The following is a 15,777-nucleotide window of genomic DNA, read 5'->3' on the forward strand; positions in this document are numbered from 1 at the left end:
GATAGATAGATAGATAGATAGATAGATAGATAGATAGATAGATAGATGAATGGGCAGATGAGTAGATGGATGGAAGAGTGAGTAGATGGATGGATGAATAGATGAATAGATGATAGATGGATGAGCAGGAAGATGGATAGACAGATTGGCAAGTATGTATATAAATGAACAGATGAATAGATTAACCAGTTGATGGATGGCAGGAAGGATGATGGATGGATGGATGGATGGATGGATGGATGGATGGATGGATGATGGGTAGGTGAGTAGATGGATGGACACACACACACACTCACACACAGCTGAGCACAGCTCTGAGACCATACTACAGTCTATGGAGGTGCACAGAGTAATATTTATAACTAGTTGAAGACTCCACTGTGCTAAGATCAGCTCCATCCCAGCCACAAATCCCAAAATAACAAGGCCAAGAAAGGGAGCTGTGATTAAGCTGCACCCCACATACCCCACCCTCCTTTCCAAAAGCTCCTGAGACTCCAGGACCAACAGGAGATGATGCCCAAAACCCTTGCATCCTCATCCCAACCATAGCAGAAGCTTGACAAATGGAAGGAGGTGAAAACAGAGGCCCAAAGAGATCACAGAGGTGAGAAATGACTTCATCTGCAGGCCTCGTTCTGGGGGCCCTCTCCTCCTTCCGCCTCAAGGAAGAGAGCGAGACACTTCACAAACAGTCCAAAAGAAAAAAATTCTAATGGTGGATAAATATTTGATCATAGAGACTTAACACACAGGGCTCAGCTCACCCCGGCCATCTATCTGGAGATATACAACTTTTAAAAGTCCAGGCTCCCGGAGAACATTTTATTAATGACCTGTCTAGTTAAAAGGAGGAGGGAGTTTAGGTTTTAAAAAAAAAAAAAAAGCATTAATACCAGTCGGGTACCCGAGTGGAAGGAAGGGGAGGAGGAGGAAGTGTGATAAATTTTTAACACACCCTAAAAAAAAAGCCACACTTAGAGGAAGAACAAATTTATTACTAATTATGCAATTATTTCATTTGGTGGTGTGGGGGAGAAAAAATACTTAAAAGCCTGTTTTAAATATCTCTAATAAAGAATTTAAAAATCCTGTTCGGCTTTTCTTCCTCCAGGGCACAGTGTGGGGTGGACAGGAAGCCACCCTCTGCCCTCCGATTCCCGCCGCCGCTGTGGCTGATTCCAGCTCTGCTTGGGGGTCAGGGGCTCTCTCAGCTTCGTGCTGCTAGATAGCCAGGGATGTCTAGGCCTAGGGGAAACCTAGGCCAGGCCTGTGTAGGGCTCAGACCCAGGAAAGCGCCCTTTCTGCTCACACACAGCTGACACTGACCTAAAAGTTCAGGGTGGGCAAAGAGGCCTTGCAGGAGACACCTGACAGTAGGCCAGCATGATGGGACATAAAGGTAACAATGAGGACGTCAAGAAAAATGGTAGTAAATGTCCCTGTCAGGACTGAGACTTCCTATGCCAAGAACTGCAGGGTGATGGATGGGGTGGGGGACATGACCACTGTTTCCAGGCAGAGTGGAGGCTCCAGCACAAATCTGACTCTGAGCTACAGTTCAGCCAGAGTTCTGACTCAACTCTTTGCATCCCTGGAGAAACTGAGGCTAGAGAGGGGATGTGCCCACCACCTGACCAGCAGGGTGACAATGACAAAGTGGCAGACCAGTCACGCAGCCTCTGGGTCTCTGCCTTGGAAACAACCACACTCGCCCCTGGTGCCTTCCCCTTAAAAGTAATGTGTGGGGTCCTCAGAAACATCAGCCATGGGACCGACCGGAGCTTCACCCCCAGCAGGTCCACCCACAGACCGGCCTCTGACAGCTGAAGCTGCTGCTGCCTCTCACTTTCCTCTGCTGCTACTAGACGAGACTCCGAAGATTTTCAAAAGCCCATAAGATTAACCATTTTCTCCATTGTTCCATTATCTTGAAATAATTTAGCTATCAAGATAAATGCAGAAGTATTTCTATGATACAGAGAATTTTTTATTGTGTTGTATAATGGATGAAACTGGTCCGTCCTCCCTCCCCCTCCCTTCAGGAAATAGTCAAACGGGAGGAAGGGAGAGAAGAAGGCAGGAAAGAAAAGCACCAGGAACAACACGGGGCTTCCGATGCAGGGGAATGGTGTAGGTGTCCCCATCTCAGCCACGTGAAACACCTCCTTAGATGTGGGATTGTACCCTCAGGACTGCAGCCCAACATGTAGAGGGACCAGAGCATTCAGAGGCCAAGCCAGAACTCAACCAACTCTGAAACTGTATGAGTGTGTGTGTGTGTGTGTGTGTGTGTGTGTGTGTGTGTGTTCCCCCCACTCCCCATCATACAGCAGGACTCTGAGCCACCGCGTGGCGAGACATATGACCCTGCTGTGGAAACCTAGGGCTGCATCTATAACTTGGGGACCACCTGCAGCTTGAGGGCTTAGAGCACAGTGTGATGCCATCAGCAGAGCCTTGCTCCGCACAGGGCTCTGGCAGACTGACAGCTCTCGGTAGACAGTCATTGCTGCTGCCTGGCTTGCTAATGGCCACCCGACCCCGGGTGATACCATGATTGTCCGGGAGGAAGCAGCAACCAGGACAATGTCAGAGTCATGGCTGGAAATAGGGATCAGGAAGAACAGAGGCCCTCAGACCCCCAAGGTGCTGCCAGCCAGCCTTTCCTGAGTCTGAAAAGGGTTGGTCCTCACAGCTCAGCTCAAATCCATCCCCAGCCCAGCCACAGCCCATTTGCCAGGCCCCAGTGACAATGTTTTCCTGTCCCCAGGGCTTTCCAGCTTCCTAGGCAATACACCCAGCCTGCCTAAAGTGATTGGGCTGGACAGAATGGTCATCTTCCTCAACCAACCCCAGATCAAGTGGACCAGGAGAGGCTGGGACAAGGATGGAAGCAGCAGGGGGAGCTGGTGCCTGCAGAAGCCATGGGTAGCCCAGAAGCCAGTGGAATGGAGAACAGGCCAGGGCCCCTGGCTCTCCAAAGTAGCCCCTTCATATGGGCAGCGATAGTGGGTAGGGATGGAAGCTAGCTCCACAGAGACTTCAGAAGAGAAGGGTAAGGTGTTGGGGGGTATGAGCCCTGGTGGCAGTTCCTCCCATCTCACCCCTCATCTCACAGACATCTCTGTAAGAAAAAGTGGAAACACAGTCCCACAGATGACCAGGAGAAGCCATCCAATCTCTTCACCCTCAGGGTGCCTCCAAACCTGCTGAGTGGCAAATGTACAGAGGTGTGCTTCTCTTCAGGAAAGTTCTACGGAACGAGAGAGATCGGGGCCTCCTCTCTGCCCACAAGCTCTGAGTCAAAATCGGGCTTGGTCAACCTGAGCACTGGGACAGTGTAGACAGCCTGGATCCCCACACAACATGTGGTTTCAGTATTAGCCCCTGGCACAGGAAATTCTACCTGGCTTGGAGCCCACCTCCTGAGCACCCAGTCTGCTAGGGTGTGGGACAGGAAGCACAGGGTCAGGAGCCGAGATAGTATGGGTCTGAGTATAAATCCCATCTCTGCCACTGCCTGTCACCCATGAACCAATTTTCAAGGCTGCCCGAGGCAGCCCTGGCAACTACACAGCCACCTGTTGTGTACCCATGAGTGTCAGTCCCCATCATCCCAGCCCCAGCTAGTTGTACGGCCTTGCCTGGCAGGAGGAAGGTGGTCCTCCTCACCCCAGGCCCCAGGAAGCCAGGCAGCCGTACCTGGCAGGAGGAAGGTGGTCCTGGTGGCAATGTTGATCTCCTGAAGATGCTCCAGAGTCTCGGTGTGGAAGAGGCGGATGGAGGAGCCAGAGGAGAAGGCCATCCAGACACCGCTGCCGGCTTTCACCATGTGCGTCACGCTCACTGCCTCGTCCTGGTGCGCCTCGAAGCTTTGCTGCATACAGAGGGGATGGAGGGATCAGGCCGGGCTGCCACCCTGGCCAGCCCCCACTCTCCGGGCTCAACTGTTCCCAGATTCTCGCCGCGCACAAGCTAAGCCAGGCTCTGCCTGGACACCTGTCTGCAGCAGGCCTAAGCCCAGGGTGCTGCGCAGATCAGCCTCTGACAGGAAGCAGGTTTGCCGTGCTGACAGATCGAGACGGTGGGTGTAAATGCTCCTAGCAAGAACGACTACGGACAACCAGTGTGACAGCAGGAGAAGAGACAAAGATGCACGCTCGGCTCTCGAGTGGAGACCCAACTACAACACACATGAGGGCTCCTTTCGGGTCCTCGGCTTCCAGCAGGGAAAGATGGAGCCAGCAGCCAACAGAAGCTGAAGCTCTAAGCATAGTCTTATTTTTGAAACAGGATCTTGCCATATAGCTCTGGCTCATTACGTAGCCCAGGCTGGCCTCCAGCTTATAAATCTCCTACCTCTGACTCCTGAATGCTAGGATCACGGACCATGTCCAACTATGTATATTATTTCAAGTAACCATGGCAACCTGCAGAAGTAGCAGGGAAGGATATGGGGGCGTGAACCAAATCCTCATCTCTCATAGTGCGATGAGGGCAGTGAAAGTCAAGAAATAACATTCAAAACCAAGAGACCAAGAGCTCTGGAGTGAACGAGAAAGGTGTGTGGATTAAAGACAGAGCGGGGAGTCTTTTCTTCTGAGAAGCGGGACCGGGGGAGGAGCTCAGGCAAAGGGAACTATTCCACACCATTTGATTTTCTTCTTCCAGGCATGGGTCTAATTGATCTTAACCAAACAATACAACAACAAAAAACGCTTAGATTACGGGCTGGGCAGGTGGCTCAGTCAGTAAGCTGTGTGTCTTACAAGCATGAGGGCCCAAGCTTGATGCCCAGAATCTATGTGTTTTTCTGTGGTTTTCCCCGAAAGCTATTGCAGTTCTGTGCATTACAATTCCGCCACTGCAGAGGCGGAGACCTGGAACTCACTAGCTACCTGGCAATTTCAAAAACAGTGAGAGGCACCGTCTCAAAAGAAAAAAGTAGATAGTACTCGAGGAATGACATCCATAAGTGTCCTCTGGCCTCTGCACAAATATACCCAAACAGTGTATGGGTATGCACATGCATGCACACACACACTCATGCGCGCGCGCACACACACGCACACACGCACCACACAGCACAAGTGTCAGACTCCCAGACAGGCACGGTACGTGGTCCCCACAGAGCGGGGCACCCTTAGGGTGAGGATAAGAAACTGTCTCCTCCCTCAGACTGCGGACTTCCTCTAAGCACTCCTGAGGCGCACAGGAGGGTCTGCCTCCCCCTTCTCTCAGCTGCAGCCTCCGCTTCACATGAAGAGACTTAGAGACTCAGACTTCTGACGAAGCTGACATGGAGCCAGGTCTGGGCCATACAGTCCAGCAGGGACACAGCAAGCCTATCACTCAGGGCCTGCAGCCCATCTCTGCTAACCTGGCCAGGCCCTTGGCTCGAGTTACATTTCTTCCCGGAAATCCAGGGGTAGTTCCTTATTGTCAGGTCTGACTGAAGAAACCCAGCCTTGTTTCTCCAGAGATGGGGCTAGTCAATACTGGGCCCAGTGGACCCGGAAGACCCATGCCAACATGGAAAGACACAGCACATGCCAGGGGGGAATCACTTGGGGCACCAGGCCATCCACCTGGGCTTCCCTGGATAGTCCTGCTCATGCCAGGAGACCGACTCTTAGAATTTAAGCTGACCTTGGACTCCTAGCCGAGCCTCCTGTGCCCACAGGGAGATAATAGGTGGGGTCAGGGAACACGCCAGCATCATGGGTCCCAGAGAAGCCAAGCCCAGCACCCCAGGGTGAAGGAAAGCAGCGGTGGGGCCGGGCCTCAACTGCTGAGTTGGTAAACGAAACTTTCCTGGAAGCCAGTCCTAACCACCCAGGAAAGAGTCCAGCCCAGCCCTGGTGCACAGCCCTCAGACCATAGGTGCTGGTCCTGCTGAAGGACAAAAAGATCTGCCAGCAGATACCAAGCTCTCCCCAGCAGGTTTGGTGGCAGTGGAAGGAGCACACTAGTCTAAAAAGATGACATGTGACTGAAAGAGACCATATAGGTGGGAACTTGAGGGTTTTCCCAAGTCCCACCCCTGAAAAGAGGCCAGAGGTGACACCACACAGCAGGCAGCAGTGAGCACTGCCCCATCCTGATTCTAGCCCCTGCCCCCTTGGGGGGCACCAGGTAGGGCACCAAGGAGATGGATTTCAGGGAAAGCCTCTCACAGCTACGAAAGCAAGGAATTGGTGAGAGGCGGGAGAGAATTCGTCCATGGCATACAGGACCCAGATGAAAGAGGCCCAGGGCCAATCGAAACAACGCCAAGCATCAAACTAGTTATGAGGGACTTGGATTGTAGTGTGCTGAGTTTTCCAAAGACCTTAGAGAGCTGGGTGCAGAGGCTCATGCCTGTAATCCTGGTACTCAGTAAGCTGAGGCAGGAGGTCCACCAGGAGTTCAGACAGCTTAGCAGTTAAGGGCCTGCACCGCCCTCGCAGAGGACCCGAGAATCAGTTCCCAGCACCTACATCAGGCAACTCACAGCCAACTATAACTCCAGCACCAAGGGATCTGACGCCCTCTTGTGGCCTCTGAGGATGCCTGCACGCACGTGAGCACATGCCCACATTTTAAAACACAACGTAGAGGCAGGTTATTGAGTAAAAAAAGAGCGCTTTCCCCGGGAGGGCAGGGTCTCAGCCTCTCTGTGAGGGGCTTGGCGTGCTCTTCTCTTTGGATACCGGGACAGAAAGAATCTGCCCCACAAGAGTGCCGACGACCCAATGGAGAAGGCATGTGGCAGCCTGCATGCCGCTGTGTGGGGCCAGCGTGACACATGCCCCTATCCTCGGTGCCTATTCCACAGCCTCTAGACACCCAGCCACGGCCACCCACGCTGCTGGTTCCAGGTGAGGGATCCTCTCCGAGGACTGCTGACACAGCCAGTCCTGTAATATTTATGTGCCTCCAGGTGATGCTTCTGCGTCGTTGCCATAAATTCCCAGGGTGACGAACTCAGCACTCCAAGTCATTAGAGCCTGAGATGACGTGAGGGGCTAGGAGGATGGCAGGGTGAGGGGAGCCACCCAGGAAGTGGGAGAGAGCAGCAAGCTGGGCGCCAATGAGGCACAAGATCTCTCCAGAGTCAGGCAGTACTTTCGAGGCACAGAAAAAAAACAACAGACAAATCCAGAAAGCAGAGTAGGCATCCCAGATGCTGAGTGGGGCATGAGTGGACCACATCCTTTTAGCCCACTTGCAGAGGTTCAGAGAAGCTCAGCCCAGGCACTGGGTCAAGGTCTCGCTCAGTGAGCTTCTTATCACCCGCTCCTGCCCAGTCACCATGGATCAGCAGGTGCCAAGAAGCCTGGTCATGGGCCCGGGGATGGATCGCCCACATCCCACCAACACTGCCTCCCTCTCATCCTCGAGGGGAGCCCCAGGTGGGCACCACCCTTCCACTATCATTTAAGGCAAAGCACAGGACTGACAGATGTTGTTATGGCTCAGCTGGCCAGCAGACAGATTAGGACCTGAGACTCAGGACTTCTGGCCTAGAGAGCGTTTTGTACAAGCTATCCTCATAAAAGTCCCTCGCCTGTCCTAATCTGCTCCATTCTTATCAGCCCTTCACAGCCAGCGCCACAGAAGACTAAAGCAACGTTTGCAGAGTTGAATTGCTGGGAAAGGGTGGGAAGCCAAGCCCCTAACCCGAGTAGCCACTTCGCTCTGTAGCTGTGACACTTGCTGTCTGGAACCTCAGGACATTCCCATCCTGGGAAAACCAGGGTGGCTGGTCACTCAGAGGAGAATCAGTGCCCACATTCTGGCTGTTTGATGATCCTGCCTTGCCTGACCTAGCTGAGGTCAAGGGCTCAGACAGAAAAAAAAAAAAAAAAGAAAGAAAGAAAGCCAATCGTTCATGGTATCCATAAGGCCATGGACGGAGCTGTGGAAGAGAAGACAGAGCTGCTGGCAGCCTCTGGGGGCTCAGGGAGAGGAAGCCTCCCAGCATGGCTTGTGAGACCAGACCAGTGGCCAGACTGGGCCACCCTGGATGAAGGGCCTACACTCTGCAGAAACTGATAGCTGGCATGTAGATGGGCCCTAGGCATGCATGCCCAGACCCCTGCCACCCACCTGAGAACCCAAGAGGAAGCTGGACAGTGCCCCTTTTCACAGTGACCTGCCATCCCATAGACGACAGCTGTGATATACACATACAAAAGACCCAGAGGGATACAAGGCATAGGGAATGGCAGGCTATGGCTCTGGAATGAGAGCCATGATGGACCCCATGCTGGGAGTCCCAGAACTGCAGAGGACCTCTCTTCACTTTCTCCCTTAGCTGGCTCTGGCAGCTGAATTGGTAAGGAGCAGCTCGAGTCCAGTGAGTTCTACAACCATCTCTGTCCTCACAAAAGGGAAACTGAGGCACTCAACAGCAGAGAGTAAAGCCAACTAGCTCAGCTCTGAGCCACACTATCTACAATCCAAGCACATGCCAACAAGGTCTAGAGGCCAGTGGAGCACCTCTTACAGAGGGTCCCATGCAGCTTCCTCTAGCCCAGCTGGCAGACTTACAGACAGCCAGACTTGATGCCAAGGGGCCAAGCAGCAGGCTCTGGCCTAACTCTACACAGGAGACTCAGCCCTCCAGGCCATCCAGTGAGCAAGGCTGATGGCACACCCAGGACCCAGCTGGCAATGTGATACCAACCTCCTAGCTAGGCTAGCCATTCAGTGGACAATGTCTGTGGCTCTTTGTGTCCCTGTCAGATTCTAGGTAGCTCGGAAACTGTCCCTTGGGTCCCTGACTCCTCTCTTCCCTTGCCACAGGCTCAGGGGCCTAGAGGTGGGCAAAAGCCCAGGAAGGGGAAGACAGGACCCTGGGGAAGGGGAGAAGGTGGATTCAGGGCTCGGTCAGCTACCTGTGCAGTATCATCTGTCCCCTCTCTGCCCACTCTCATCTGGCTTCCCCCTCCCAGCCACTCCCTTTCACCTCCAGAAGATGGTCCCCTTGTCATAACTCCTAACAACCACCAGGCCAGGGGCAGAGTCAGCTCATGACTGACTTTTGGCTCTCCATTGTTCCCTGGAAAGGAGACAGCAGGATTCCAAATAACACCTTCCTCCCTCTCCCCACAAGCCTCCTGAAAACCAGTTCTTCTGTTGATCTAACCTAATCCTTGCTGCTGCTGAGAAACTCTTCTTTGAACTCCTGGGAAGTTCCTGCTATCTTTAGCAAATCAATCTCTCACATTTTGCTCACCAGCTCCTTGTCTATAAGACATGAGAACAATGAAACACACATTAAAATATATATATATTAAGGCAAAACCAGACAGACTTGACTCCACGGAGCCATGTGACTCCAGACCCCACGTGCTCCAGTGACCCAAGCACCCAGCACTCCACTGGGTGGTGCCCAGGTGCTACAAGAACTTGGGGATTCATTTTGCTCTTATGCCAATTTGCATAGCATTACCGGAGAAGCCGAGTGCCTGGGTTTCGTTTTTTCAAATTCCCACCCGTTTTGTGTCATAAATAAGATGGGAGACAGAAAACTAATACAGCCCAGTGATGTATTATTCATGCCGTGTTGAGAGCTGTGACGGATTTACAGCAGCTAATGCATGCAAACGAAGTTTGGGCACTAACATGAAAATTAGGGGTGTGGAGGCATGGGGTGCACAGGGAGGGGCTGAGGGGCTGTGGGGCATCCAGGAGCCTGGAGAAGTCTCTCCTCTGTCAGGCTGAGTGGCAAAAGGGGTTCGTACTGGTCGCGGCCGGGGGGCGGGGGGTCGTGCAGGGCAGGCACAAGAGCGGGGAGCACTGCAGACTGACGGTGTACCCTTGGCTTCCAGAAGGGCCTTCATGCTCTCAGGCTGGGTGCTTAGGTCCTCGGTCCACTGCTGTGCTCGCCCCCTCCCGGCCTGAACCTCTACTGGACACCTTGGCACCCGGGACTAATGGGACAAGAGGAGCCAAACAACCCTCCCCTGCATGGCTTCTTTCTGCTTAATCTCATAACTCAGTCCTAAAGTGTCTGTGGACAGCTGTGTTGTGAGAGACAGTGGTGGCCTCCATGGATGTGGAAGAGTCTACGTGATCTACAGAGGCGGTTCCAGAGGTCAGGGAGCAGGCTTTAATGGGAGAGGGGCACCCAGTAAGCCCTCACAACAGCCCCATTGGGTGCTGACCCCAGGACCAGGCTTCTGCAAGGCATCCAGGGCTCAGGGGTAGGGCACTTGGCTAAGCATGTGTGGGGACTTGGGTCTCATCCCCAGCAAGATTAAAATAGTGTTCCAGGGACACTGGCTGAGCTCTTGGCATCGGGGCTGCGGTAGAGCCAGAACCCCTCAAGGCTGGTGTTAAGGCAGGTGCGGGGGGGGGGGGTCCCAGGCCCTCAAGAAGCATAGCTAACGGTTCATATGACTCATGGCCTTGCAAATCTGGCAATGTCCACTTTGCCTTCAGCAGCAGCCACCATATGGGTAGGGTAGACCTCTGCTGGCCAGGAGACTCTCTGACCAGCCCCTTGATTCACTTCCGACCTTCTCCTGGTGGTCTCCCTCTCCCCTCCTCTTTGGTCTCCTCCTTGGACACTTGGGCTGATCCCTGGTGTCTAAGCCTTGCCTGACCCAGACTGTCAACCTCCTGTGCAGAAAAGTGTCGGCTGACACATCACACAGTCCTGCAAGCTGCACCTGCCCTGCAGGAACACCTCCATGAAGCCATGCGGCCTGCATGAACCTGAAATTACGGGAGCCTATGTTTTAGTGGCCTCAGGACAAGCATCGAGGAGATGTTTTCAGAAAGTGAATAATGTTCATGTGACCACACCAGCAGGCGATATTTTAAGCTGTTACTGGTGTAGAAGTGACTTGGCTGGAGCTGTAGGGCAGAGTAGCCTCCTGGGGAAGTGATGGCCATGTCCAGAACTGAGTGACAGAGATGGAACAGCACGGGGATGTGTCTCTAGGAGAGAGGACAACAGAGGGCTGTGGGAAGGAAGTGCCCTGTTTCAGGGCCTACAGAAGGTAGGTGTGAAAAGAGCATGGGGCCAGCAAGATAGCTCAGAGAATAAAGTCCTTGCCATGCATGGCTAATGACCTGAGTTCACACTCTGAGACCTCTGTAAAGTGAGCAGAGAACTGACTATACAGAATTGTTCTCTGGCCTCCACATGCACACTATGGCCCCTGCCCTAGTAACAATAATACATTTTAAAAAGAGGGAGGGGATTAGGGAAGAGGAGGAGGAGAAGGAAGAAACAGAGGAAGAAGAAGAGGAAGAAGGAGACAGAGAGATAAACCAGCAGTTGGTTAAAAGCCTTTGCTGCTCTTCCAGAGGACCCAAGTTCCGTTCCCAGCACTCATGTCAAACATCCCATAGCTGCCTTAACTCCAGCTCCAGAGGATCTTCTAGCCTCCATGGACTCCCACACCCACATTATATGCCCATACAGAGATAGACATGCGAAAACAGATTTTAAATTAAATCTTTAAAATACAATAAAAGAAAAGAAAAGGGCTTTCCTCCCAGCTGGTGCCCATCCGCCCACCAAGCTGGTTCATCTCTCAGCAGCATTACACAGATCTAACAACTCAAGAACATCCACAGCCCAGCTCTGTCCCCACCACCCCTCCCTGTCCTGTGAGCAAAAGGCAGAGACCCAGCCCACTCATGAGGGAACAGCCTTGCCCGGTACCCCACCACCCCATCCCGGCAGAGCACACCCGGCTCGCCTCAGGCCTGCTGGCCCCAATTGGTGTATTTTTTTTTTAAATTAAGATGCAACAATCCCTCCACAGCTGGCTCCCCCTCCAGCAACGGCTCAGAATGAACTCCAGACAGACTGGATTAGACTTTGAAGGTGGCGATGCAGATAATGAACACGGAGGCCTCGGTGTTGACACAGGCCCTGGTGAGCCACATTATTATTTAACAGGCCTCGCTTCTGCCTCTGCTGGGATCAAGGAGCCGAACAAGCGATCGGTGGTAAGCATAAAACCCAGAGGCTGTGGTGGGCCAGCTCCACGAGGCCAGAGTTGGACAAGGTCATGATGGAGGCAGGGACCCCAGCCAAGTGGGCTGAAACAGTCCCCAATTCGAAGGCCTCTTCCCACAGATCACCCCACCGCCCTGCCACCTGGTACCAAGCATGCCTTTAAGCCCCCTGGACCTGGACCTGACTCCTGCTGTTTTCCTCCCATCTGATACCCGCTCCCCTCTTCTGTCACATGTCACACACACTACCACCCTCACCCAGCCCAGGCCTGAGCCAACCTCCCAGCTCCTGTGTCCCCTCTAGCTGGAGCTGGCACTGCTCCTGCCTCGCTGGTTTCCAGCTTGCATCAGTACCTCACCATGCCAGGCAACACCATAGCCCTCATCTCTCTCCATGGCAGACTCTAACGCCTCCTGAAGGGCAGAGGCCAGGTCCCGCTCATCTTGGTCCCCTGAGTGCCTTACACCGAGGACTTGAAGATGGGTGACCTCCTCTGCACCTGCCACCGCTAGGACTGCCTGTTACCCAGCACCTGCTGTCACCACCAATGAACCAGACACAGGGTGACCAAGATGCAACCTTGGCCTGGCAGGTGCGATACTGAGAGATACAGACTCATAATGGGGCCCCCCAGAGTGACATCTGGGTGCCTTCCAGGAGAGACAGGCAGCCTAGGAATTAAGACTCATGAGGCCACTGCTCACACCCTGACTCTGCCTCTTTCTAGCCGTGTAACCTCAAGCAAGTTGCATAACCTTCCTGTGCCTCTGTTTCCTCATCTTTTAAGTGGGCACAGCACCCTTATCGGAGGGCAGCTTAAAGATTAAATGGGTTTGTATATGTAAAATACATAAGTCTAGGTCCAACAAAATCCATTGTCACTTCCTGGGGATGGAGGCGCCTAGATTAACCCTGGTGCCTTCACCTTGTTCCCCAGCCACGGAGAACCAAGAATTGCACAGCCAGGTCACCTAGCTTGAGACACTCACTAGCTGTCTGCAGGTTTCCGAATGCTCAGCCTCCACGGCCCCTCTCAACCCTGGGGGAGGAGGGTGTTGCAGAAGGCTGTCCTGGAAGCCAGCACTGTGTGGGGACCTCGAAGACCACACAGCTGCTGAGCTCAGGTTCAGCACAACTATATGCGGAATGCGTAAACAAACTCCCCCACGACTGCCTAGTCTTGCCAGGGACCCAGAGACAAGCTTGGCACCTGCTAGACCACAACTGAGTCCGTGGTCAGCAGCAGCAGCCAGATGGAACCAGCGCCAGCGCACACCGCCAGGGCGAGCGGCTCCTCTCCATCCAGGCAGGAGGCCGGCTCTGTTAAATATACATGGTGCAGGCTTGTAACCGAGCTGTGGAGCGCGTGGGGTGAGCTGCCACCCACCTGCAGAAAAGCTTCCCAGCTGCCCAGCACACCCCCTCTGGCTCTCCAGCCCCTGCTGCTGGGACTCCCTGGCCGGTGACCCTGGACTCCCTGGCAGGTAGACAGAGCAGGTGAAAGGCCATACTGACCCTGCCTTAAGAGCAGCTGGTCCAGTACTAATCTTAAATCACCACAGCCATGCAGGAGCCAAGAAGTCCCCGGAGCCCCAGGACAGTTGGCCAGACAACACTGGCTGATGAGGGGCAGAACCCAGGGAAAGCGGCATATGCAGGCTCTACAAACCTCCTCTGGGACAGGAGGGAATAGAGTCTCTTCCCGTAAAGTGAGAGGAGCCCGCAGGCCTACGTTGCCGACTGGAGGCTGGCAGGGCCCACACACTGACATCTGCGTCTGTGGAAGCAGTTTGACCCCGAGGCCTCATACAGCCAAAGGTCGGGGAGCTAGGCACATAAGGATAATGGATGCCCAACCAGCTTGCACAGGAGGTTCAGTGACCTGCCCAAGGTCACAAAGCACAGCAGAGACAAAGCCAAGGTCCCATCTCACTATCAAACTATCCTCCCTCTGGGGGTTCGGGGTGCCCTACCAACAGTGACTGGGACAGAGGTGGGACTATATTGCATTTGACAATCCTGCCAACTCTCCCCTCTAAGAAGCCTCCACTGCTAAAGGCAGCTATGGAGTCTGGGAGGTCGCCCAGCTTCCCCAGCTGTAAGCCTGCTCCCCAGTTCCACAGCAGCTGTCATCCTCAGCTCCCCAGACTCCCTTCTTGGAAGAGCCTTCTGCGGGAAGAGCTCTCAGAGACCAAGGACCCTGACGTGCAAGCTGACCTCACTCACCTTCCTTTCACGAAGCAGAGGAGGTGACAGGGCCTTGAAGGGAAGTGATGGGGTCCTGGCTAGGTACACAGGGGAGTCAGGAAGAGGGTCTGTGGTTACAGCCACCAGGTCCCCCCTCCACTCTACTCCTCAGGAGAACAAGAGCCAATAAATTGGGAGAGCTGTGGCGCTGTGCTGTCTCTGGTCACACCGCCCTGGCCTCTGGTCTGGCCCAATAGCACCAGGGAGGTCACAGGCCCTCAGTGCCATACTCAAGTAGCTCCTGGATAGGATAGACCCCATGTGAACAGCCAAGAAGCCTCCAGCCCCCGACCCCTCTCTCTCCCCAAAGAACAGCTTGGGCTTGAGAGATGGCATGGTATGTAGACATGAATTCAACCCCCAGAACCCACACTTAAAAAAAAAAAAAACAAAACAGGGCCTGATGACACATGCTTGTACCCAGCACTGGGGGTGTGATGGAGACAGGCAGAGCCCTGGGGAACACAGCCAGTCAGTCCAGGATCAGAAAGGCTCTGTCTTGAAAATAAAGATGTACAGTACCTAAGGAATGACACTCAAGATTGCACACACACACACACACACACGCACACACGCACTCATGCGCACACATACACACGCACACACACGGACAGGTGTCTCACAACTTGCCATGTGGCTCAGAAGATGCAGCCTCTCCTGCTAAGAGGCAGGCATATGCTCAGCCATCTTCCATGTCCACCACATCCCCCTGTCAGTGTGAGCCAGCACTGAGGCTCCCTCAACACAGCCTGCTCAGTGTTACTTCAGACAATCAACTCGCCTGAGACAACCGGCGATAAGGTGTTGTTCAAACACGACTCTGGCTATGTCTGTGAGGGGAAGCTCTGTAGGCAGAGTGACGCAGATGGCCTCCTCAGGTGTGTGGGCCTCGCCTGGTCCAGTGACCACCACAGCACACAAAGCTGAGAAGGGAGACCTGCTCTCTGCCTCTGTAAATAAGATGGATGGTCTTCCCACCTTAGGAGTCAGGCGGAAACCTCAGTGCTCTGGGACCCTGGGACTGCCAGCTTCAAGCTGGCATTTGCTTTAGGGTCTCCCGTGCTCTCAGGCCTTTGTGTCAGTCTAAGCCATACACTGGCTCTCCTGGGCCTCCGGCTCCTGAGGCTACCTCAGCCTTGGGTCAACCTAGAGACCTCTTGGTTCTGCCTCCTACAGGGAGCCACAGGACCCAGGGAAGAGAAAGGCAGCCTTCCTTCATGGACCAGGAGCCAGTGTTCCCGTGAAGCCAGCATGATGGTGTTTATCGGCCAAGCAAGGAAAGGCCACAGATTCACATGCAGGGCCCAGACACTCTAGCCTTCAGCAAAAGTAGGGACATAAGATGAGAATGATAAGTCACATCTCCCAGGCACGCACACGCACACACAGAGAGAGAGCACCCCACACCTCAGTGTCCCCACTTATCCAGTAAGAACTGAATCCTCCACGACCCTGCCCTGGCCACCTGCAAGCAAACAGCACCAAGATCTGCCTAGTGCCTAAACTATCAAATATCAAATTGGAGGTATCCAAGACAGAGAACCTAACGGAGACAAGAAAAC

The 15,777-nt window shown here is 53.7% G+C and overlaps 1 protein-coding gene across 9 annotated transcripts in view; it reads right to left on the reverse strand.

Moving 5' to 3' along the window:
- Arhgef10l (Rho guanine nucleotide exchange factor 10 like) overlaps window positions 1-15,777 on the reverse strand; it is a 145,821-nt gene that overhangs the window by 3,112 nt on the left and 126,932 nt on the right. For all 9 annotated transcript variants that reach the window (XM_055610914.1, XM_055610913.1, XM_055610912.1 and 6 more), the window contains one exon: window positions 3,706-3,880. In XM_055610914.1, the coding sequence (XP_055466889.1) occupies window positions 3,706-3,880 (175 nt within the window). The remainder of the gene's footprint in view (window positions 1-3,705; window positions 3,881-15,777) is intronic.

Source organism: Psammomys obesus, unplaced genomic scaffold (genome assembly GCF_907164565.1).
Source record: "Psammomys obesus unplaced genomic scaffold, mPsaObe1.curated_primary_1811, whole genome shotgun sequence".
NCBI lineage: Eukaryota > Metazoa > Chordata > Mammalia > Rodentia > Muridae > Psammomys > Psammomys obesus.